The 26,832-nt window shown below is 43.2% G+C and overlaps 1 protein-coding gene across 1 annotated transcript in view; it reads right to left on the bottom strand.

Moving 5' to 3' along the window:
- Positions 1 to 5,571: 5,571 nt before the first annotated feature.
- Positions 5,572 to 26,832, bottom strand: part of GDNF-AS1 (GDNF antisense RNA 1 (head to head)) — a 33,720-nt gene continuing 12,459 nt past the window's right edge. The window contains exon 3 of the mRNA XM_012649480.1: positions 5,572 to 5,828. Within this exon, the coding sequence (XP_012504934.1) occupies positions 5,572 to 5,828 (257 nt within the window). The remainder of the gene's footprint in view (positions 5,829 to 26,832) is intronic.

Below are 26,832 nucleotides of genomic sequence, written 5' to 3'. Positions count from 1 at the left end.
GGCCAGATGTGTTTGGCCTTACTCAGCCCACAATTCCAAAGTCAAGGTTAGTATAAGAGATGGTCCCCCTAGGTGGTTAGGGCCCATAGGGGGCGCCAAAACACCCCAGGCTCCGAGGATGGGATGAAATGGCTAGGCTCTTCCTCCATCTGAGAGTGCAAAGGGCTCCCTTGTCCAGTTCTTTGGTGTGACCCTCAGCTCAGCTCTCGCACCCTTGCCTCTCCATGCCTGAAATGCTAGATGTGAATACAGTGCACAGGCCCCTCCAGGGACTGAAGGTTTAACCCATCTAATCTACATGAGGACCTCACTGTGATGACTTGCACTGTGTCACCAGAACTAAGCAGGAGCCACATTTCCCAGGGTTCCTCCCTGTATGGTTCTAGATTAAGGCTGGCAACAAGAGAAATCTGCAAGAGATTTGGAAGGCAGAAGTGAAGCAGCAGCCATTCCACTCAGGAGGGCTGATTAGGGACCCAGTGTAGCAAAGGCTCACACCCATCATCTCAAACCTGCTGCCTTACCTTGTCCGTGCAGGGCGGCAGCTGGGCCCACAGCGTCTTAGCTCCTGTCAGATCTCCTCCAGCCCCTCCAAGTCCTGGGCCAAGTGCACGTGCAGCTCCCTGATAGTGGCACCAGCTTTCCCGCAGCTCACTGCATTATCAGGGTCAGAGGTGGTGAGAGTCAGAAGCACGTTCTAGTTTGTTCCTGCTCTCCCCCACTTCATATCCAGCTTTCCGTCTGATACGCAGGCCCTGCTGACCTATAGAAAGTTCAGGCCCACCACCAGACACAGAGGCAGCAGCCTTGCCTAGACTTTTCTACTGGTTTTCACACTGGGTAATTCTAATCCCTATAATAAATCCCATATTCCACATCACATAGAGTGGCTCTGCTTTCCTGATCAACTGCTAACTGATACAACAAGCTACTCCCATGGCCTTGGCAAATGCAGAAAAGACCCTTCTCTCTTTGCTTTCCTGGTGGTCCCTCTGAAGAGAACACTCATCCTTCCTCCAGCCTTCTGCTTTCTTGATTGAAGCTCTACCAGCATCACCGCCATGATGGTCACCACCACCACTATCATGGTCACCACTACCAAACTACCATGGTTACCACCAAACTACCATCATCACCACCAAACTACCATCATCACCACCAAACTACCATCATCAACACCAACACCTTCTTCACTACAGCCCTCACCTGCCACTACAATCACAACTACCACCACATCGTTACCATCACCACCAACACTACCATTACCACTATCATCATTACCATCATCACCATCACCCACCACCATCATTATCACCATGTGACCACTACCACACCATCTCCCCTACTTTATCTCCTTTAATCTTCATAATAATACTATCATCCAGGTAAGATTATCCTATAACAGAAGAAGAGAGATTCGGTAACCTGTCAGCAGCCAAGGAGAGAGTAAACCCTGGTCCAGCCTCAAATTCCCTGTTCTTTCAGTACACGGCACAGCCTGTGAAACTGTGTTCAACAGAGCAAAGAGGGAAGTCTGTGGTCAGTGGGCAAAAAAGGACAGCAAACAGCAAAACTGTACTGCTCAAGAGAGGAAGGGCAAAGAGATAGCAGCTAGAAGGCATTAGGCAGGCAAAGAAGGGATGGATTCAGACAAGATCCCTCAGTGCAGAGATGGGGGGACCACGTGGGTGGCAGTTCTGACCCAAAGCCTGCCTGAGGTCCAGAGAGGAAGTGGCCTTGCTCCTGCAGACGTCAAGGGCAGAGCCCCAGGGGAAAGCTCACCCACTGCCTGGAGGGAAGAAATCAGAGCCCAGAGAGCCAGTGGTGCACAGGGGCAAGGGCAGAAATGACCAGGGGAAGCCCCCACGGTGCCCACTGAAGGCCTGGGCCAGAGTGTTCTCAGCCCTTGCCGCACAGTAGAGGCATCTGGAGAGTTCTAATACTTACTAATGCCCAAGCCCCACTCTAAAAACCTCTGTTTTTTTTTTAATGCTTCTCAGTTTATGCTAATGTGCAGGAAGGATTGAGAAACAATGCATTAAAGCAACAAAACTCTGGGATCATGATTTCCTTCCATGTGAGCATCCGGAATTCCCTCATGCTCTAGCACGATTTAGTCAGGCTCTTGAGCTAAGTGACCCTGAGTGCTAGATGGTGGCAAAGTGGATGAGAGAAAAGGATCTTTCCTAGGATGGAGAAAAGACAAGTCTAATTTTAGACCAAAGAAACCACCTGGTTTTTATTTGTGGGTGATGAAAGTAGAGTATTAATCTACGAGTTGAAACAATAAGAAAAAGAAGGTAAGCCAGAAGAGATGCTCACGGTATGGATAAGTGGCTGCCCCTGTCCCCAGCCTGGAGGTGAATTTGCCTTATTTTTTGCTACATCCAAATACTTACTGGAAGAAGCGAAATTATAAAACAAGAGCATCGTTAACATTTGCTGTCCACTAATTGTGTGCCAGCCACTGTGCTAAGTTCTTTACAAGTATTAACTCTCAATTCTCAAGGTTACCTTACATGGTGGGTGCTAACATTTCCTTCATTATACACAGGAAGAAACTGAAGCACAGAGAGGCTAAAGGACTTGCCCAAGTTCACACAAGTGTCAGAGCTGGGATGTGCACCCCAGGAATATGCCTCCAGCATTCACACTCCTAACTCCACCCCGTACAGTCTCCCAATCTCTATGGAGCAGGTACTTTTGTCCCCATTTTACAGATGGGAAGACTGAGGTTAAGGAGCTTTCTCAAGCTGAGACACCTCACTGTCACAACCTGGATTTGGAACCTCCACCAGTGGAATATACTAGAGGAGCTTAGGAGCAGTTTGGCCCCGAGGCACAGAGAAGGTTCTAAATGCCCAGCTCTTCCCCAGCGCCACCCCACCCTTTACACTCAGAGGCTACACAGAAATCACATGGCATGACCTTTGAAAAAAACTGCATTTTTCAAAATCTACTCAAGACCCAAACCGGCATTGGCATGTGTGCCGAGTCTGAAAATGACACGTAAATAGAAGGAAAGGGCGAATCCAGCCACGCTCTAGGTTGGGTAAAACATCTCAAATTATTTGTTTCAAATATTTTGCAATTGGCAAGACCCAAACCACATTTTTCCAAGCATTCCCTTCCCCGCCCCACCCCCACACTGTCCCGTTTTACATCGTAAGCCCATATGCATTTCCCTAAAAATGTAATCCATATGTCTCTGATCCGTTTACACTTAACTCATCAAATTGTTGTCTGCTAAGAGTTGTTTGCTGCCCATGAAGCCTTCTGAGACTGTCTGTGAGGCCTTCAAGAGGCTCTTTCAGCCTGTTTTCTTAGAAACAGGAAGCTACGTTTAGCCGAGGGCAAATGAATTGAAAATGTTGGCAATGGGAGGGAAGAAGCTCCAGGGCCAAAAAGTTTGCTCTTGTTCTCAACGTGGCAGGACAGCAAGGACGGTCCCCCTAAAGTGGTATTCCAAGGCCCCGGAAACGTGCTCTCGTGGAACCCCAAACCAAGGATTGGGTCCAATTTTGCTTTCAGCCCTGTTCACCGTCCCTCTGTCTGCCACGATCCCTAAGGTGGTTCGGGAGTGTAACGGAGAGCGAGCAGCCATCCCTGACCCGCTGGGGACCTGACGGTATCGACCGCTTTGGTGGAACTGAGCCCCACACACCGGCTTTCCACCTCAGCAGCTAAGGACCTTGCAAGCTCTGCTTTTCTATCTGCCTTTAAAAAAAACGCATGCATGCATACAGACAACAACCCAAATACTTCTCAAAACAAACCATTACATCTGATATGGTTTAACTCATCCATGTTTTTTGGCTTTAGGAAAGGGTTCTAGTTTTGTTTTATTTTTTTTAATTGCTTAAGTTCAGCTAACTTATGTCTCTTGGGGAAACTGATCTGTGTAAATGTGATTTAACTAAAGGGGTTTGAGCCACTCACATGTGTTTTACATTTTCTAATCATCCTGAGCTCTGTACATGGTGAGCAGACTGAAAAATGATGGTGGTCTCATTTCAACATCAATTTTTATCCATCCTATCTCCCAAGAATGCCAAATGACGGCTGGACAGAATCTCACTTCCTATTTCCAGACAATCAGAAGCTGGTATTTATGAAAACCCTGTAAGTGTGTGAAGTTGATTGCATGGCTAGAAGACCCAAAGGAAGACGGCAATTCTTTAAGATGTCTACATTCATTAAATTGGCAAAAATTTCAGTAAAGATCCACTTTAAATATTCTATTTCCCTGATTAAATTAAATTGAACAAACATTTAAGAAATGCCTGCTGTATTAGCTTTCTATTGCTGCATAACAAATTAACACAACCTTAGTGGCTTAAAACAATATGCATTTATTATCTCGTAGTTTCTACCGATCAGGAGTCCAGGCATAGCTGAACTAGGTCCTCTGCTCAGGGTCTCATAAGAGACAGTTAAAGTGTCAGTTAGTTACATTCCTATCTAGAGGCTTGACCAGGGAAAAACCCACTTCCAAGCTCATTTAGGTTGTTGGCAGAATTCATTTCTTTGTAGCTGTATGGCTGAGCTCCATGTTTTCTAGCTAGCTGTTGGCTTGGAACTGCTCTCAACTCCTGGAGGCCACCCTCAGGTCCTTGCCACATAGGCCCCTCCATGGGCCCTCCTAAAACATGGCTGCTGGCCGGGCATGGTGGCGCATGCCTATAATCCCAGTGCTTTGGGAGGCTGAGGTGGGAGGATAGCTTGAGGACAGGAGTCCGAGGCTACTGTGAGCTATGATCAGCGCCACTGATCTCCAGCCTGGGTGACAAAGCAAGATCCTGTCTCAAAAAAAAAAAAAGCTGCTTTACTTCTTCAAAGCAAGCAGGGAATCTCTTCCTTCAGGAAGGGCCCAGTCCTCTTTAAAGGTCTTTCACTAATCTCCCTTTTTATTAATTCAAGGGTGACTGGTATGTGACTTTAATTATTAATATATCTGCAAAATCCCTTTACCCTAGCCATATAATGTAACCTAACCAGAGAGAGCGACAGCCATCATATTCACAGGTCCCATCCACATTCAGAAAGAAGGGATTGTATTGGATATTCCCAGAGGGGCTGGGAATCTCGGGACCCATCTTAGAATTCTGCATACCACACCTTCTGTGTGTGAGGGTATGGTGACACATTAGTTATGAATCCTACCTGCAAGAAACTCATAGCCAAACAAGGGCAGTGGATATGCAATAAATAACTATTCCACCAGATATGTGCTACAATAGAGGTATGTTTAATGTTTGGAAATAGCACAAAAGTGGTAACAAACACTGGGCTTTGTAACATGAATAGGAGTTCACTGAGCAGGCAAGTATGAGCAATGTGAGGGGTGGTTAAGTAGGATTGGCTTGAAATAGTGTGATATGGTTAGCAAGTAATTTGATTTTGCTGATTTCAGCAAATGTGCTGAGCATTTTTATTTGTTTTATCTTGACTTACTTGATTTCTTAAAAAAAAGAAAGGAAAGAAAAGAAAATTAGCTGTCTTAAAGCCTGGTTGATGGACCACATGTATGTGTATGTGTTCGATTGCCTGTGACTTATCCACTTACGACAATCATGAAAATAACACTGGGGGTGGGGGTGATGTATGATAAATTAAGTCTCCAGCCCTATAAGAAAAGGTGTTTCTGGTTTCCTTCAGAATGTGGGGACCTTTTACAATGAGAAGCTTCTCTTGAAATGATGTTTCATTCCCAAATAGAAGAAATGAGTCCATACCTGCAGACATAACGACAGCAAAGGTCAAGGCAATTTCTGAAGCCCTGAGCACAAAGAACAGCAACCAAAGTTGTAGATGAAACCAAGGAAATCCTAGTGCCTAAGGTGACTCATGCCGAACTGCACCCCACACTGTGGCACTTTCATAACTTGAAACAGGATTCACTTTTGCAGCTTGAAGTCTTCTGACTCTTCTACCACAATATATAAACACAGGCCAGACAGAAACGCCTGTCAAAAATACAGTAGCTTTTATGTCAACTCCAAAATACCTCGAGTCACTAAGAAGATGACAACATTATAAATGAAAATGCAACCATCTTGCAGGTGGTTTGGGTCTGAGTGTCTCACTTTCATTGCCAACAGTCTGACGTGGGATATTTTCTGGTTACTCAGACCTGCTCAAGTTAGCCTACCTCCCTGTGGCCTTCCTGACAAGCCATATGGCACAGGGGAAAAGAACTTTAGATGTGCCATTAGGAGACCCGGGTTCCAGTCTCCATTCACTGTGTTCTTTCATTTACTCAGGATTATTGGAGCTCCAGTGAGTTTTCCACTTATTGAATAAGTAATTTTCCAAACTACTGAAAATTTTTGCTAGCCACAAGATGTTTGCTCTTTTATTGTTTAAATCTGGGAAATTTTCCTAAGCTATGGAGTATATTAAGAGCATGCGACCGGGTGCGGTGGCTCATGCTTGTAATCCTAGCACTCTGGGAGGGTGACGCAGAGGGATTGTTTGAGGCCAGGAGTTTGAGACCAGCCTGAGCAAGAGCAAGACCCCATCTCTACCAAAAATAGAAAAAATTAGCAGGGCGTGGTGGTGTGCATCTGTAGTCCCAGCTACTTGGGAGGCCGAGGCAGGAGAACTGCCTGAGCCCAGAAATTTGAGGTTGCCATGAGCTATGATGACACCATTGCACTCTACTTGTGGAGACACAGAAAGATCTTGTAGCAAAAAAAAAAAAAAAAAAAAAAAAAAAAAAAAAAGGCATGGGCCCTGGACCCAAAATGCCTGGGTTTGAATCCCAGCTCCACAAGGTGCTCATTGTGTGACATTGGGCAAGGGACTGAGTTTCTCTTTGCCTCTGGGGATAATGACAGTCTCTACTTCATAAAGTAGAGGTTCAATAACTTAACTATATAAAAGCTAAAGATTAAATAACTTAACTATATCAAACACTTAGAACAGTACCTAGCACATAAAAGTCATTTCAATAAGTATTACTGTTGTTACTATAAAATAGGATAAAAAATATAAAACATAAGTGAGGCATTTCTTCTTAGTTTATCATTATAAACACTAAACAAAATATTGCATATGTATATACATATTTTTATACATGTATGTATACATATATAAATATATGTATGTATATAAATATCATCTGTACATATGTGTATATATGCATTCTTTATACAACTACATACCCACACCCACTAAATATATTTAAATATACACATATACATATATACGTACTATATATATATAAAAATATATAAAATCACTCCTTCATGATCCAATAGAATATGTTAGGGAGACTTTAGCATAAATGACCTCAGAAGGTGGTTTTTAATGTCTAGTGTGTGCCTTTTTAAACATCCTTGTCTCCTCTCTTACTGATCGAACTGCTAGCAGTCATGTCTGGCTGTGTCTGCCTTTCGCCTCTGAGTTGTGCTGTTCTTTGGTGACTGACAAATCAGATTATATGTCAGAACTGTGGCTAAAATAAGAGTGCAGAAATCTGAATGAGAGTCTTAGAGGCTCCTCCATGAATAAAATGCGTGGGCTTTAACATTTAGGCATTGGGTCACCTATTTTGGCGGATTCTGGAACAGTGTTTAGCTTACTTTCTGAATCTAGAACATGTTCTAAATCTGTGGTTTTCAGCTGCACTCACAGGGCCTTCAGGCTGTGTGAGCATATCTCAGGGGCTACCATGGTGGGGGAGAGGTGGGTAGGAAGGGGTTCATCTAGTAAGGCTGCAAGCCCTCCACTTCGACTTCCAACCAGAGAAGCTCTGGGATATTTTACATAATGGGTTCTGCATACGATGCCATTTGAAGAGGGTTTCACTGCTAAATCAATAAGTAAAGTTGGCAACAACTGTTGTACAGAGTCATGTTTGCCAGATAAATGACATCTGGACATACACTCTTTTATGTATGTTTGAAATATTTCAAATAAAAAATGAGAGCATCACAAACTAAACCATCTCTAGAAATTAAACATAACAAGAATCCATACAAAATAAATGAGACCAGGCATCTATAGAAAACATTTCCAAATAAGTCACCATAACTATCACTTGTAAATTTTTAATGACATTAGGCTAAACCCATATCCCACCACAGAGCCACCAAGTCAAAAGTAAATACGTGTAAAATAAGTTATAATTTTGAGAAGTCTAAAATTTTAATGATAGGTGTAAATAGGACTGAGTCACATGGTTGGGAAAAAAAATAGTAAAGAATGATTCCTCAGTGTTTTTCTAGAACTTGTGAAAAGAAAATCCAATAGCTGATACCAGGTTTCTAGTCAGAAACATCCCCGAGTGAAGATGGACACATTAGCATGATGTAAATGACCTTTCGGCAAAGTTAAGCTCCCTTTTGTTCTACCTAATGCTGTCCTTACTGACCGTACCAGTCAGGATTGTTTGGGCTGCAAGAAACAGAAAACCTCGAAAGAGCAGTGGTTTAAACTAGATCAAAGTCTGTATCTCTCTCACAGTCATGAAGTGTGGAGGCAGTTAACCCAGGTCTGGCGTGGCACTCTGTGGTGTCAGGGACCCACGCCTGTTCTACTTTATTGCTCTGCCATGAGTGGCTTCCATTCTCAATGTCCCTTCTAGTCCAGAATGGCTGTTAGAGCTCCAAACATTATGACTACATTCCGGACAACAGGAAACAGGAAAAAGAAAAAGAAGAAATCCCTCTTCCTTCAAGTAGACTTCTAAAGAGTTTCACACACCCCTTCTGCTTACCTCATATTGACTACAACTTAGTCACACGGCCACACATGACATTACAGAAGGCTGACAATTGTAGTCTTTATTCCAGACAGTTCTGTACCCAGCTAAAAATTAGTCATTCTGTTACATGAAAGAAGGGAAATCTGACATTGGATGACAACAAGAATCTCTACCAGGCCAACTCACCTCCTGATTTCTATTTGACTTCGTGAGTGAGGAATGGAGTGATATCCCATGGTCCACTCTTCCCCAATTATGTTTTTAAAAATCAATTTTCAGGTCAACGTAAGGCCACAGACACTTGTTAAGTACCTATCATAAGTCATGCAATGGAATACCATTCAGCAACAAAAATGAAGAAACTATTAACCTACGGAACAACATCAATGAATCTCAAGATAATTCTGCTGAGTGAAAATAGCCAGACTGAAAAGTGGAGTTCATGTTGTATGATGTCGTTTATGTAAAATTCTAGAAAATGCAAACTAATCTATAGTGACAGAAGGGAGAACAGTCGTTATCTGGGAACAATGTGTGAAAGTGGGGAAGGTTTTCAAAGGGACACAGGAAACTTTGGGGCTGATGGACACGTTCATCATCTGGGTTGTGGTGACGATTCCATGGGTGCATACATGTATCAAACCTCATCAAGTAGGGACTTTAAATACATGCTGTTGATTGTGCATCATTTATACCTCAACAAAGCTGTAAAATACCTTTTACAAAAGAATCTATTACATGTCTGGCACTATGCTAGGCACTGAGGATACAAAATAAGCCATAGGTCCTGTTGTCCAAGGGCTCACAATCCAGCAGTCATTCTGGTGAGTAAATTAGGCTTGTGAGTGTAGATATGGTGAATGGATCCTGAGACCTCCTGAATGAATGGACTAAATCAAGGCACTCAGCCCACAAACTGAACACCAGACCTTGTCCCAGGAGTCCAACCAACCCCCAAGCCCAGCGTGAAACAGGCCTAACCATTTTACAATGAGGAGCAATATACATCTATACGCTACTCTTTAGGTCTATTTCTACATAAGGTTCTGGATACACATGGTGAGTAATATATTCATATATTAAACATCCCATGGTAAATTGTGTATTTTCCACTTGTGGAAATGAAATCTAATGACATCCTCTCTTCACTTTCCACATCTGTGTTGCAGAGCCAGGAAGGATCCCATGACAAAGACAAGTAGTTGGCACAAAGGAATCTTCTGAAAGAATCGTCTAGTGAGACATGGCTATTTGGCATCTGCTGTTTCCAAGGACCAACACCACTCATGCCTTGACATCTCTTAGTACCACTCTCGTGGCCTGTGCAACAGCGCAGGAGTGCAGTGCTAGGCTCTGGGAGTCTTAGATGTCCACCCGGGGCCAAATACTACATAGCAAATTCTTCACTCTATTTTCTCCTCAATATTGCCCCCGAGGTCCCAGGGCTTATGAAGGTTAATAGCATTTGTCCTCAGGACTGAAAGCTATTGCTCCTACCTTTTCCACTTTGAGGAAAAATATATCATTACTTGTTGTGCAGATAGCTTCATCACAAAAAAGTAGCAAGATTTGATCAATTCAAAATCCATGTGGAGGAAGAGAATTTTTGGATCTCCCTTGAGGCCTTTCCTTGTGGGCTATGTGGCCTAAACACCATTGAATAGGGAGTATTATACAGGGTCGCGTTAAAAGTTCCCTGTAGCCCAAAATATCTCCACCTTAGCCTGATACAAGGCCTGACACCACTGCATTATTGATCCCTTTAGATTAAGATGCTGAGGCTGAACTGTCTTCTGGGAAAAGAGAGCAAAAATCCAAACAGCCCATATTGCCCAGGTGGCCTTGAAAGATGGGTGTATAACCCTTCATGGAAGAGAACGGGCAGGGACCGTGGGGGTGGCCTGCATGATCCCTGTGCACCTGGAGGGTCGTGGCAAAGGACAATGTGAGAAGCAGGAGGTAGTGACAATAAACTTTGATGATGTCAAATTTTCTTAAGAGCCACCAGCACTTCTTCCTGTGAAAAACCAGTCTGGAATGAAATGATGAATTATCCCACACAAAACTACCAAATTGTAATACTTTTCAAGCACTCCTCTCACTTGTATTCAATCCCCTAATAAAAGCAGACTCACTCTCCTCATTAAGCCCAATTTATTGGCATTAGAAGTATATTGATGAACTTGAATGTGATTGCCCTAATTACACTGGAACTTCCAATGCCAGGGAACTCTGCTGATGAAAATTATCCTTCCTTAATATTTCCTTTTTGACTGGGTGCCTCTGTGCATTAAAAATACATTTTGAATGCACTCTAGGAACGGCTTTCTTAGTTCTTATCACATTAATCTTGTCATTTTAACTTTTCTACTGGGAAGTCATTTTCTTCTATAAATCCATTTCTTAGGTGATTTTGGAAATGGCCCAGGATACCTCATCGATGAGAAGACCAGCACAGATATGGAAGGAAGGAGAGAGGAATCATTGCCAGTCTTCAACATTTATTCTTTAAAGAAAAGCACTTGATCTTCCTGTATAGAACATTTGGATAATCTACTGACTCCTGAAGCTGATGGGATTAATTCTATCTACAACAGAAGTCCTTGATTATAATGTGATTTTCATGAGCAAATATTTCCAAGGAGGTAAAGGGAAGGGGCAGGGAGATGTCAGAATCTGGCCATCTAAACCTAACATTGGAAAGCCCACAAAACGTGTTTAGCTACAAGTTGGAATCAGTCCTAATTCCTAGTATGTCACAGAAGTGTTCACAGCATTTAACACATTGCCTTGGTGACTCTCCCAAACACACCCACATCTTGTTCTTGGACAAGTCACTCCTAGCCATGGGGTCCCCACCAGTGGCCTCAAGGCCACATGTGGCCCTCCAGATCCCCAAGTGCAGCCCCTTGACTGAATCCAAACTTCACATAACAAATCCTTTTAATAACAGGATTTAGATTTAAAATTTAGATTCAGTCAAAAGGCTGCACTCAAGGATCCAGAAGGCCACATGCGGCCCCAAGGCCACAGTTTCCCCACCCCTGACACCCCTGGAATTACCCTGAAGCTCCCTTAGTGGCCCTGCTCTGTTTTGGTGCCTTCATTCTTTATAATATCACTCTTCTCAAGACTCCCCAAGGAAGCACGCTGCAATTTTTTTAAATACCATGTCCAAAATGTCAAGAGAGAACCTCTTCAGGTGCGTATTCAGATGGTTCATGGAAAACCTACTGTTGGTAGGCGAAGATCTACCATCTGCTGACTGCACCTTCTATTACAAATACCACCCATGCAGAATGGCCCAGAGCTGGGGGATATTTTGCCCCTCAAGGATATTGGTCAATGTCTGGAGAAATTTTTCATTGTCACAAGTTGGGGTGAGGGGTATTCCTGGCATCTAGTGGGTAGAAGCCACAGATGCTGCTAAACATCCTACAATGCACAGGACAGCCACCGACAACAAAGAATTATCCAGCCCAAAATGTCAACAGTGCTGAGGTAGAGAACCCCGGGATGGTGTAGCCAGATCCCTCCAGCGCACCAGAGTCTACTGGGTGCATCTCTTTCTAGCTCCATGTTCGTGAACTCACTTTGGTAGCCTGAAATCCACCATGGTGGGAGTATTACCACAGAAATCAGCACACTGTATACTTCAAGGCAATTTTATTTCTGAGAGCCGGCTGTTTACCAACACATCGCTGTTCAGAACCAACACCTGAAGTAACTCAAAACCTCAAAGTGCTTTCAGCAGGAAGTCTGTGCTATAATGAAACCAGAGATGATTCTACCTATGGGCAAGGAGACCAAGCTCATAGCATCACCATGATGACAAAGGGACATCACAGACAGGTATTTGAGGACTCTCATGTCTCATTTTGTTTGCTTACGCATATATACTCTGCATTCTTCCAAAGAGCATTTGAGGGAACCATTAGGAAATAAACAACAGCCTTGTTTATTAAATACATCAGAGAAAAAACATAATGGAATAATAATTCAACACATTTAATTTTGAAAATGTGACGTACAAAAATAAAGATCAACAGCCAACACACACAAAGCCTGAAGAGCAGGAAAGTTGGTCCTTCTCCTCCTGGCCTGGTTGATGAGAGACAGGTTTCCTCGTAGGTCCTGGAAGTTGGCAGAGCTGGGCTCTACCAGCCCCCACCAGGAGGAACCGCAGGGCCTCCTCTCGCCTTCACACGGGAGCTGTGTGCCCTAACGGAAACGCAAGCCACATTGGAGGGAAACCCTTTCCCAGTTTGCATTTCATTGCTTTCTTCATATTTGCCTCTGGTTACTATGGCAAAATCTGGCATTGGAATTTTTCCGGGAACAAATAGAAAATAGTTGAGGGGGGGAGGTTCAAGATCTTACACACATTTCGGTTTGGTTATAAACACTCGTAGTAAAATAAAGCACTGACTCATTAAACCCAAAACAAACCAAAAAAGACATTTTTTAAAAATCCCCATTCAAAAACTCTTACTTGGTTCCAAAGGTGAGCAGTCTGAAAGCTATTTGCTCCTGTAGACAAGGTCACTAAGGAAATGAGTTAACGGGGTGCAGCACTGCTGAACAGTTGGGTTACTGGACACCCCATGCCAAGACACACTCTGCCTTTAGTGTGTTCCTTTCTGGAGCTGGACCTACTAACCCCACACAAGAAATTTTCCATTTGCGAGGGTTGATTTTTTGTTTAGCCGCACTGAAGAAAATGCCAGGCCTGCAGCCATTCAAACTCCGGCACCAAGTTTCTGGAAAAGCTTACCAGGGCACACAGGCCCATGACACACCTCGAGCCCAGATGTGCTGGGGTGTCTCTTTGTTTTTGTCTTTCTCTAAAGCCCCTGTATCTGAAGTGTTGTTCCTGAATCTGTACCCTTCACCTAAGCCCAGATCAATGCCTCAGTTCATAGCCACAGTTCACCTTTACTGACTTGTTTCCCAGGCCAGCCTTCTATGCGGAAGAAGCATCGCCATCCTACACAGTGATTTGAAGAGGGCATGAAAGTCCTCTCCGCCCTTGTGGACTGATGCCTGCCCATGTGGCTGGGTGTCCTTAGCACAGAAGGCTGCTGTCAAAGCACAAAGGCTACCAGGAGAGCTGTGGGAGAGGTATCATACCGATCCTTTGAATGGCCATCTGGCTCCAACCTATTTTTTTCCATCCTATGCCCTAATGCTCCCCAAAACACCAGCTCAGCTCCAGTCAGGCTCGTACCTCACTATCTCCTGCATCCACCACAGATGCCTCAGAAATACTGATAAAAATATCTCAGCACACACAGCAACTTTTATGTCCCAGAATTCTTCTAACAAAAAACATATTTGTTTGGAGGGAATAATTAGGTAAACCACATGGGAAGGAGAGGTGACAACTCAAGGATGTGATCACATAGCAAACAGTGGTCACTGAACTATTATTCATAAAATCAGAAAGGAAGGAAAAAGCAGTAAGAGGCTGGGCCTGTGTGGGAGGGGACTGAGGGCATATTAATCATAAGAACAATTTTTCTAGTACTCACCACTGCGTATCACTGTTTCAATGTTTTTAAATGTATCAACTCATTTAACTCTTACTACAATCCTATGAAGTAGTTAATAATATTATCCCCATTTTACAGATGGAGAGACAAAGGCCCTGAGCAGTGCAGTAACTTGCCTGAGGTCACGTGACTCGTGAATGGTGGAGCTGGTGAATGATGGTCTGACTCTAGAATCTGTACTTTGCACCTCTCTACTCAGTTGCCTTGGTGGGTAAAGCCTCTGGTTGCAACTGAGGACGGACAGCAAAGCAGAAAACTACAGGGATTTTTTCAAGTATAAGAAGCCACCAATGTAAGACACACCATTATTTTATGTGTTGCTATAAAAGGAAACATGCTGTCGATTATACCATGACAAACCAACACAGCAAGACAGATGCTGGCTTCAGAGATATCAAATATTCGAACATGAAAAAATACATCTTAGGAATGATGAACACAGTGTCAAAGCAGGATATAAACCCGTTTGCTGTGGGGTTTACAACAAAACCTCCTTCATCACCCTTTGAAATCTTCAGTAACGTCTACATTTCTCACTAATGCATCTATGAGTATGGATTCTTGGGGGGAGGTGGTGGCAGGGAAGAACTCACAGAAGTGCCCTGTGCACGTGTGTGTGTGTGTGTGTGTGTGTGTGTGTGTGTGTCTGCACGTATGCACAGAGGCAGGGCTAACATAATTTTAGCAAGTTCAAATTTTACTTTTTACTTTAGTTACACAAAGAAAATGCAGCTTCATTATTTTCTATAATTGATCTAATCTTTCTCCTGAGCCCTTCACCTTACCAAGTAGAGAAGGAAAATTAAATGTCATCCAATGCAATAATTTTAAACAGTCTCCTAGATATTTCAGTCTTGCAGTTTTCCTCCCCCACTCACCCATTTCTCTCCAAGTGGAGCCCTGGGGGAAGAGTTTACTTCGCGGTGGCAGGAAAGGGGCAGAAGGTCCTTGGTCCACATGGTTTGCATGTGCAGGTCCCTGTGCCATCCTCCAGTTCCTCCAGTTTGCACCCTGGAAGGCCTCCACACTGATGTCTGTGGCTGATCGATGTCTGTTGTGTGCTCTCTTGGCAGGGCCAGGGTCCTGTTGACTCAGTTGCATTCAGGTCCTCAAGGAGTTACATCTGGCTCCATTTCTCATTTGCTCTCCATCCTGGGCAGCTCCCATGGTGGCAAACTCCTGGTGTGCTCAGCAGCTACTCATGCCATGCACAGACTGCTTGCTCAATGAGCTTGGGTGTGACTTCCGAAGGCTTCCCATCACAGCTCCTTGCCAGCCACCACACTGGAGTTGGCATATTAAATAAGCTACTTGTCATTCTGGATCTACTAGTGGTTCCCTGAGAGGCTCACCTGTTGGGTTACCTGTGCCCAGGAGACAATAATCACCTGAAGGGGAAACACAAGCATTATGTAATGCTGCAATTAGTACTAATGGAATTAATAAAGATCATTATCACCTATAAACACATTAGCGTGTGTTCTAGTCCTAGGGAATACTCAATAAATTCTCAGCTTAGTTCATGATTTTAGACTGGAGTTCCACGAAGGCAAGGACAATGCTTATCTTGTATCTACGAGCATAATGTGCATTGAAAAAATATTTGTCAAATTAACAAGGGGAGAAGAACAAACCATTGACATTGAAGGATGATGTTGTCTAAGCCAGTGGTTCTTTTTATTTTTATTTCAGCATATAATGGGGGTACAAATGTCTAGGTTACATATATTGTCTTTGCCCCACCTGAGTCAGAGCTTCAAGCGTGTCCATCCCCCAGACAGTGCACATCACACCCAGGGGGCATTTGCAACATCTAGAGACATTTTTGGTTGTCACAGAGCACCTGGGGAGACATCCTGAAGCACAGGGCTTGTGAGATATGGACATGGGCGCCGCTCAGAGAAGGGAAGATGTTGGGGTGTGTCCCCTAATGCTTGACCCCACTCCTTCTACTTTAAAACATTGAAAATCCAACTTCTTCTCTGCAACTATCTCCAAGCAATTATAAAAGCAAATGTTACTATTTACCATATGTGACGGTTAATTTTTTTTTTTTTTTTTTTGAGACAGAGTCTCACTCTGTTGCCCGGGCTAGAGTGCTGTGGTGTCATCCTAGCTCACAGCAACCTCAAACTCCTGGGCTCAAGCGATCCTACTGCCTCAGCCTCCCGAGTAGCTGGGACTACAGGCATGCACCACCATGCCTGGCTAATTTTTTCTATATATTTTTAGTTGTCCAGATAATTTGTTTCTATTTTTTTTAGTAGAGACGGGGGCTCACTCTTGCTCAGGCTGGTCTCGAACTCCTGAGCTCAAACAATCCACCTGCCTCAGCCTCCCAGAGTGCTAGGATTGCAGGCGTGAGCCACCGCGCCTGGCCTGATGGTTAATTTTAGGTGTCACCCTGACTGGGGTAAGGGATATCCAAACAGCTGGGAAGGTGTTTCTGGAAGAGATTGGCATTTGAATTAGTGGACTGAGAAAGTAAGATCCGCCCTCAGACAATATGGACAGGCATCACCCATCAGCTGAGGGCCTGGGTAGAACAGAAAGGCAGAAGAAAGGCAAATTCTCTCTCTTCTGGAGGTGGGACGTTCATCCTCTCCTGCCCTTGGACATCAGAACTCCAGGTTCTCCAGCCTTTAGATTCCAGACTTGCACCAGCAGCCGCCCAGGTTCTCAGGCTGCTAGCCTTGGACTGACAGTTGTACCATTGCCTCCCCTGGTTCTCACACCTTGGAAGTTGAACTGCGCTACACCACCGGCTTCTCTGGGTCCCCGGCTTGCAGATGGCATATCATGGAGCTTCTCAGCCTCCATCATCAGATGAGCCAATTCTCATAATAAATCCCCTCTCATATATTTACGTATCTACAGATACAGATGCAGATATATCTTATTGGCTCTGACTAATACACCATACGAAAAACAAAAATAAATGGAAACAGTATTCATCAGTACCTCCCCTAACTCAAAGGGAGAAGGAAATAGAATTCAGATGGGGGAAATGTATATATAGTTTCCTATTTTCTTAAGAATTAAAAAATAGAGAACTATCTGCTATAGTGTCCCACCACATTGTGCAGGCTTAATAAATAATAAGGAATTATCAGTAAATATTAAACCATCTACCTTCCCCAGGGGAGAGAGGAGAATACACGTTAGCATGCACATGCGCCGTTTGGGTTGGATGGTCTTCTATCTGACTTCCCCGGGAGAATCCAGCCCAGTAAAGGAAGCATTGCTTTTGCATGTGTTTTAGGAGTTTATCCAGAATTTATGCCATCATGGCTAGAGAAGTGAACTGTCTGAAATGCTGATACTGACACTGCTGAATTGTGTTGCATCCATTTCCAGAAGTTTGGGATGAACCCATGAAGGTCTCAAGAGGGAGGGTCAGGGTAACACATCTTCCCCCTTCATGGACTAGGGCTGCTGCATGTGGAGAAGTCCAGCCAGCCCAGAGAGGCCAGTGGGTCTCTCTGCCACCCCACTCCCCCGCTTCTGGTGACATCTACCAACCACCCACCTCAAATGCCCAGCCCTCTGTTCAACAAGCAGAGTGTTTAAATTCCACATCTTCCTTTATAAAAATCCCCAGAAGGCCAAATCTCAAAACATATTTACATACAGAAGTGGGATTTAGAAGAGAGACTAGGGAGGAGCAGTACTGCTCTTGGGCTGAGGAAAAAGGGACCCCGGTTATCCTCTGGTTGTGTCCCTTTCAGTGGGGAGCAGGAGGGAGCGGGTGGGTGGCCATAGCGATGAGCCCACCGGAGCCTGCATCTTCTATTCCAGACCATGCCTTTGGTCCCCGAGCCCCTGACTCCCCTGTCCAAGTGGTCTCGAGCCCACTTTCATAGCCTTCCCCAGACCCATTCTCTCAAAGGCAGATCGTACCTCCAGTGCCCACACCCCTAAGCCCAAAAAGTGGCCACGGGGTGGCTGTTGGCAGGGATGTGGCTTGGATATGCAGGCTGGGGTGCCCACATTCATGTGCACACTACCCCCCTCATGTGGGACTGCCAGGGTGCGAAGTCCACACTCTCAAAGCCACCACATCCCTGCATGGTGCTCCACAGACTCCGAATCCACACCTGCCCTTCTGGGCAGGTGTATCTGTCCAGGCAGGAGGATGGGACATATTTTATTTAACAGTTTGTCAGCTTGATTTATAACTTTTAAATATTTAGACATCATATACGAGCCTCTATTTTTACACTTGCCAGGGCCCCAAAAAAGTTAGAGCAGGGCATGGGGAAGGGAAAATGTTTCTCAAGGATAGGATGCGGGGGGACTCTCTGGATCAAAAAGAACCAAAATTGTTTCTTTGCTCTGTGATGCTTAAAGCAGTATCTGGCATGTAGTAAGTATTCAAATATTTGTTGAAAGTCAAAGGAAGGAAGGAAGGAGGCAGGGAGGGAGGGAGGGGGAGAGGGAGGAAGGAATTTGTGTTAAACCTCTCACACTTTCAGGAGTTTGTGATATGGTGTCAGGCTAAATTCTGTCTCTACCACTCCCCTTGTGTGTTCTTGGGCAAGTTATTCAATATCTCTAATCCTCATGTGGAAAATAGAGAAGCCATGCTTATCACATAGTAAGAACCAATAAGCATTAACTATTTATATTATTCTCGATATTAACATCATTTTCATTATATACTCAATCCCATTTAATTTAACAGTCATATTCTGAGGATCAATTCATGTCAATTGCCCTATGTGAAGAAAGAAATATTTCCTGATCCCCATTTCAGCCCCCACTCCCACCATCAAATGCCCCCCTACCACCTGAGCAGGTGCTGCCCACCAATACCCCTGGCACTCACCACTTGAATATGCAGCAGCCTGATTTCCAAAGGCACAAGGGCATCCTCAGACCTCCAGAGCCCACTTTGCCACTGGCGTGGCGGACAGCCTTCAACCCATGGTGGATGGAAGTGGGTGGAAATGCCTAGCTCTCTCACTCCTGGGGTAAGATAACTCTCGGGTGCATATTTTGTATTGAAACCCAGCAAGATCATGTTGAGGTTACCCTCAGTGATAACTTGCTTGATAACGAGTCCTTTGGTTGCTACACAACAAGTATGCATAAGTATGGCCATGCCAGTTACTGTGGCCAATGTTCCTTCTAATTGCTTAGTGTTCATGCCTTCCTACTTGTTAAACATTCTGAAAATCACTCTTTATTAATCAATAAGTCATTCCCACAATGCTTCTTGAGAAATACGTATATTTCGTAAAACTGGATCTAACAGCAATTTCCACTAATAAACTAATATTTATTAGTTTTTTTCCCTGCTTCCTATAATGTATGGCATCAAAATTCAGTACTTACGTGAAAGAGAGTAGACAATAAAAGATCATTCAATGTTTCCACCTACATACAAAAGTCAGTAAACCCCACAGATTTTTTGTTGTTGTTGGAAATTTTCCCATATGTTTAAGTGAGGTACCATGACTACACACAGTGTATCAAATAGGGCATCTGCTCCCAAGTACTTCTGTACTTGGCAGTGACCTCAGGACTTGACAAATATGTTTTTATTTATCATCTCATAATCCTTTGGATAGTGACAAATTCTGAGATTATAACAAATATATTAAGATCCCAATATAAATATAATGTAATGAAAAAGATGACCTAGATCTAAGGTAGGTGAGTGCCAACCCAAACAGTGGCTGAACTGGGCAGCTGTTTGCAATTAGGTCCAATTAACAAGTTTTAAACTCAGCATGACTGGGAACCTCTTTGAAGTGTGTTGCTCCACGAAGATTTTGCTTGAAAGGGATTTCCCAATGGGAGCCAGTCAAAATCCATAGCCGAACAGCCTAACTTCCCATTTTGATTTAAGTGCCATGTAGAGTTCACAATTTTAATTCATTTTCCCCAGTTTCATGTATAAATATTTCAGACATGTAATAAAATGTCTGGGAAAGCATCTTTGCTAAAAAGGATATTCATGAAACCAGGCAGGAGGAAAGCAAGGTGGCAAGCCCTGTGCTCTAGTTTGCATTCTGGTGAATTGCTGATCTCCACAGAAAAGCAAATTATCAAACAACATTTATTTATTCAATAAAGCATACAAGAGCATTTTCTTTCTTTTTTTAAAAATTTCTATAGATTTAAGATTCCAAGTGGTTTTTGATTACATGGATAAATCATATAGTGGTGAATGAATCATATAGTCTGAGTTTTCAGCGTACCTGTCACCCGAATACTGTACAATGCACCCAATAGGTAGTTTTTCTTTCCTCATCTCCCTCTCACCCCCTCCTGACTCTCCAGTGTCCATTGTACCACTCTATGCCCCTGCATAGCTGTAGCTTAACTCCCACTTATAAGTAAGAACATGCAGTATTTATTTTTCCATTCCTGCACTCCGGCACTTAGGGTAATAATCTCCAGTTCTGTCCAAGTCGATGCAAAAGATATTATTTCATTCTTTTTAATGGTAGAGTAATATTCCATGGTGAATATATACCACATTTCCTTTATCCACTCCTTGGTTATCGAGCACTTAGGTTGATTCCACATCTTTGCAATTATACAAGAGCATTTTCTACTCTGAAATTAAAGCTCCACAAGAGCAAGAATTTTGTTTGGTTTATCACTGTATTCCTAGTACTTAGTAACTAGACTGGTTCACAGCAGGTCTATAATAGATGTTAGTTGAATGAATGAGTGGCTATTCACTGCATGAATAAACAAATGCATAAATGAAGTAATGAAATGAATAAATTATACACATATGCTTAGAAAACACAAGCTAAAGTCCCTAATCCACGTAAGTATGTGTGACACAAAAAACACACACACAGAGAAAGATAGAGAATTGCCTTAATTCTCCTAATTATTTTGTTGGTGCTACCTATTTGGGGATAATTTGGAATTTAAATCTCATCTTCATTTTTTGTATCTGACGAACAGATGGGGAACGCAAGGCTTGGAGGAATGCACCCAGAATGGTGCCTGGCACGTGGTATGTATGTCGTAAACGTTTAAGGACTAACGAATGAAAAGACTACACGGTGCTGGGCTCCATAATCCCCGACCAGAAGAGGCTCCAACTTCTCAGTGTTTCACTCCTCGTGTGTTTCCTGAGTCTTGTTCACTGACTTTCCTGCGTGTCCTTCTCATTCGCAGACACTAGCCCCACAGGAGGGTTTTGGAAGAAGAGCCAGGGAGCCGTCTTCCTTCGCTCCGGTCCTGTCTCCGAGACAGAGGGCCAATGGCTCTGTTGCAGGTGAGGGAAAATGCTTATTTAGGAGATGCTCTGCAGACACTGGGAGATATGCCAGGAAGCAGGGCTTCAAAAACTGGGCTGCCTATTAAAATGTAGATTCCTGATCTCCAGCCCCAAAGGTTCACAGTCAGTGGGTCTAGGGTTTAACCCAAGAATCGCCATAGTAACAACCACCCTGGTGATTCAGATGTAGATAATAAACTACTAGAGACAGTGGGCTAGAAGAAAAGCATTCTGGAAAGAGAAAAACTTTCATCCCAGAGAGTCTCCTAGAAAGCGATTCCTACATGTGGTTGGTTGATGTCATTCCGGGGTATCCTGGAGAGAAATTCTCAAGCATTCTCTAAACAAGAATTTATGTTACTTTAATTTAAAAGGAAAAGAAGTAACACGTATTGTTTCTTTTCTGTGATGTTAGGGGACACACAATCCAGCAACCAGAGGGTTTTAGCTTCCCAAAAGTCTGAACTCTCTCTACTAAAGAAAGGATGCTGGAGCACACAATTTGGGAAGACATCTGCATTTCCCATGCAGAAGACCCACTTTCCCTTAATGTAAAATCTGAGGTTTGAAAGTATCACAGGAACAACAAAAAAAATAACTATAAAACAGTAGTTGGAAATGTTGATGTTAATTAAAAAGCAGGAAGAGGAACAGAGGCCCTGACACCTGAATTAGCCAGGTGACAGTCTCAGGACAGAGAGAGACTGAAATAGAGCTAGACGAGTTCCTGCAACTGATAATTTAGAGACCTGTAATATATCTGTCCACACAATAGCTAATTTCAAAGTCTATGGTGTACTGCTTGAAGACAACCTGGAAACCTGGACAATCCAAGACAAATGGTCTGTTAGCATAAAGGTTCTCAATGGTTTAAACCCTCTGTATATCATGCCTGCATGAAAGGATTCCTCTGTAAACAGAGGAGCAAGACCACACTGCCTTATATCAAGACCTTTTCAGCTTGTTTAAAAGGGGGCATTATTTTCCACTGGGCAAGTGGTTTCTTCACAATTTCACACATACACACACACAAACACACACATACACACCCTGCCTATCTGTGCACATGGCAGAAAACTCTTTTGGCAATGTCTTAAGTCTTTTTATACTACCTTGGGAAGCATAAAGCTACAGACCAGACTGATGCTTCTGCAGCCCCACTGGTCAGACTTCAGTCTCTCCATCATCACCTGTTCCCTTCCCTCTGCCTTCCTATCCTGCAACCAACACTCTGTTTGCTCTTGGACCTCTCCAAATAGACAAAGGTACTTACTTTCTGTTTACTTGCCATCAAATATGGCTTACAAAATTAAGTGCTAAGTGTAGATAAGCATTTTATGCCAATTAGGTAACATAGGAGATTCATATCTATTTCTATTAATTCTCAACCATTAGGCTCATGCAAAGGCCTTATGGCCACACAACAGATATGTGTGTGTTGCCCGTGTATGTTGGGAGGAAGGGGGGCAGGAGAAGGCATAGCAGTCAGGATAGGCTGGCTTGTGCTGTGATAACAAACATTCCCAAAAACTCAGTGGCAAAAATAAAAAGAGGGCCAGGCACAGAGACTCATGCCTGTGATCCCAGCACTCTGGGAGGCTGAGGTGGGAGGACTGCTTGAGGCCAGGAGTTCGAGACCAGCCTGGGCAACATAGCAAAACCCCCATCTCTACAAAAAATAAGAAAAATTAGACAGATGCAGTGGTGTGCACCTGTAGTCCCAGCTACTCAGGAAGCTGAGGGAGGTGGATCACTTGAGCCCGGGAGTGTGAGGTTACAGTGAACCGTGATGACGCCACTGCACTCCAGCCAGGGCAAAAAGCAAGATCCTGTCTCCAAGAAAATAAATAAATAAATAAATAGAGGCATCTTTCTCACACCACTACATACCCATCTCAGGTTGACAGGGGTAGGATGGAGGGTGGAGAGCTGCTCCAAATCTCCTTACTCCAGGCCTCAGGCTGAGGAAGTGGTCACCAACTCACAGGCTGCCAGGCGTGTGGGAGAGAGAACGCAAGCTCTGCACAGCCTTGCACCACCATTCAATGCTTGGTCTGGCGACGACACACACAGCACTTCCACTCACATCTCATCGCCCAGAACTGGCCATGTGGCCCAATCACTGGTGACCCAACTACAAGGGGTTGGGAAGTGAAATCCTGCTCTGTACCTGGAACCCAAAGATCCAGAAAGATTTGGAGAAGGGCACTAATGACCACCAAGAAGGGAGGAAGGGAGAAGACCCAGCAATTGACTGCTGCTGAGGCAGACACACTGAGGAATCTTCCCTACTGTCACTGACTGCACCCTAGTCCTGACAGCAACATCTACCACTGCCTGCAAAATCCTGCCAAGGGTATGTCCCAAGACATAATCCAGCCCTCATTCCAACATCTAAAGAAATAATCATGCACTCCTACAAGATCAAGGTTTTAGCAGCAGCAGTGTTGCTTTGAAATTTGTTTGGTTTTTTTTTTTCTTTTTTTTTTAGTTTTTTGGGGTTGTTTTTTTTTTCTTTTGTAGAAACAAGGTCCTGCTACATTGCCCAAGCTAGTCTCCAACTCTTGGGCTCAAGCAATCCTCCTGCCTCAACCTCCTGAATAGCTAGGACTATAGGTGCAAGCCACTGTACCTGGTGATTGTTTTGGTCTTTTTAAAATGCTTTCATTTGCCATGAAATAGGCATTTGCATTTGCATATATTAATTTTAATAACAAAGTTGGTCAAGCCCTTCTGAAACATTATTGGCTAGGTGGCAAAAGAACATTTAAAAGATTCATCACCTTTTGACTCTATAATTCTACATCTAGAAATTAATCCTAAGAAAATAAGCAGAAATGTAGATAAAGATTATTATAAAAGGATATTTTCAATAGCATTATAATTAATACTCCAAACTGGAAGTAACACAAGTGTCCAATAAAGGGGGATTAGTCAAATAAATACTGTTACATCCATACACGTGAATATTGCATATCTGTTACATGAAATGGCTCAGCAGGCTGGCGTGTTAATGCAATAAACTATTCTATTGCTGGTAAAAATCACAATTATGAGGGTTATCTAGAAATATGGAAAGAACTACATGAGATAACGATAACAGGACAGAATAGAACTCAACAATATACACATTAAAATTCACTATGACAGAAATCAGATCCATATTAAATTCAGAAGGGGTTGGGACTTATATAGGATGCTTCAGGGGGTTGTGTTTTTCTGATGATTTCAACTTTGTGTCCAGATGTTTCATTCAACTGTTGTTCAACTTATGAAAGAAAAACAAGAAAGAAGAAGAGAAAAGGGAGAGGGAGGAGAAAAAAGGGAGAGGAAGAAGGAAGAAGGGGAGAAAGTAGAAATAGACAGAAGTAGAAAGGGGAGTAGAGGGAGAGGAAGATTGAGAAAGCTTTTTGTAGCCACTACCAGAGCATCCCTGTGCTCTCCATCCCTGCTAAAATGCCCAATAGCCTCCTCCTCTGTGAGCTATAAAAAAAATGCGATTTTAGTCCACCAAAAAGTTGGATTTTTGCTGTTCATTAAATATATGGCAAGTGTAGGAAAGACCTTCAAAACCTCTACAGCACACTCACACATACATTGACCACTCAGGCGAATGGAGCTTTGGTATCTAAGCAGTGTGGCCAGCTGGGAGGTTCAGTAACTGTCCAGCGAAGTGGCTGGGTGTTTCTGGGGTATGTGCTACTTACACTGGCCAATTCCCAGTTGGCAGCATAGACCAGCAAGGCTGAGTGACAAGTCTGGGTCTGGGCCTCATCGAACTTCTCATGTAGCCATCCTTGAGGGTGTAACAGAGGACCTAGAAACTAGTATTCAAAGTTTTCAAGCAAACAAGAAACTTTTTTTAATTCAGTAGGCTACCAACAATGAGATACCATCATATGCCCACCACAATGGACAAAATTAAAAAGACTGACAATATCAGGTGTTGGTGAGGATGTAGAGCAATTGGAACCCGTACATACTGCTTGTGAGAGTGTAGAATGGTACAACCATTTTGGAAAACTGCCCCTTTTTAATGTAATTTCACTTCTAACACATATTTTAAAGAAATCAATGCATATGTCCACAAAAAGACTTGTTCAAGAATGTTCATGGTGATATTAGTCATAATAGTTCAGATTTGTTCCACGTGTCTCTTTTCTCTGGGACAAGTGACTTCCCAGGACTTGGTTTTCTCCTGGTGGAGTCCCGGAGCACCAGAGGGCAGAACTTACACACAGCCAGTTCTATGCTTTCTATTGGCCAAAGCAAGACACATGGCAAAACGTTACCTGAGCACTCACTGCAGGCCTGACCCTTCTCATGCATTTTAATCTTCATAACAATGCGGTGAAGTGGGTACAATTATTATCCTCTTTTATAGATGATGAAACTGTAAACAGTTTTTCCAAGGTCACAAGACTAGTAAATAGCAGGTATTTGAGTGCAGAGAATCAGACTCCAAAGCCCCTCGTACTGAACCCAGAGTTAGAAGATCTTACATCCAGCTTTTACTCTACTTGTACAGCCATCACTAAAGTCTATAGAGTGAATTGGGACATAAATTTTTAAGTGGCTTCAACAAGTCACTTAACCTATCTGGCTTTCAATTTCCTCTTGTGTAAAATGAGAGTTATACTAGATGGACCTTTAAGCTCATTTCCAGGTATAAATTTAATACCAAGATTCTGTGAACTCAGTGGAACATTTACCACTAAACTGACAACAGCTGCAAATGGATAATTAGCTTATCACTATAAGCGAGCCCCAAACTACCTCTGGTTTCAGAATGAGCAACCATATTCTTGGAGTTCACAATGAGATGATGAAATCTCTCTATGTAGAATAGATACCAATTTAATTCCTACTTTTTTAAAATATTGAGTTTTGGGTTTTGGCTAATTTTAAAAGCACTAGGAAAAGTAATTCATTGTAAAATTAAATAAATTCCTTTGTTAATGCAAGATTTTTCTTCAATTTTTAACTGCAAATTGCAGTTCCCATGGAAGCGTTGTTATGCTGCTGGCACCTGAATCTTAGGCTCTGCACTCTGCACCTTCCCCACGGGGATAAGGCAGAGTGAGGTTGATGCCCTGGAGAGCTGCCTCTGGGTGTTCACGGAGGCAAATCTCATTCCCATAAGAGCAAAAGCATGTGCTGAAATTGCCTCATATCCATTGTTACTTAAAATAACCTCCTAACATTTTCTGAGGTTTTTTTTTTTTTTTTTTTTTTTACAAACGCACTTCTCTGGTCTCTCCAAATGGACTTACAGACTTAGAAAACACAGACAATTTCTACTTGTTTGCATCTCTGTTATC

This window comes from Propithecus coquereli, unplaced genomic scaffold (genome assembly GCF_000956105.1).
Source record: "Propithecus coquereli isolate 6110/MARCELLA unplaced genomic scaffold, Pcoq_1.0 Scaffold110, whole genome shotgun sequence".
In the NCBI taxonomy this organism is placed as follows: domain Eukaryota; kingdom Metazoa; phylum Chordata; class Mammalia; order Primates; family Indriidae; genus Propithecus; species Propithecus coquereli.
This window is presented reverse-complemented; position numbering and strand designations above follow the sequence as displayed.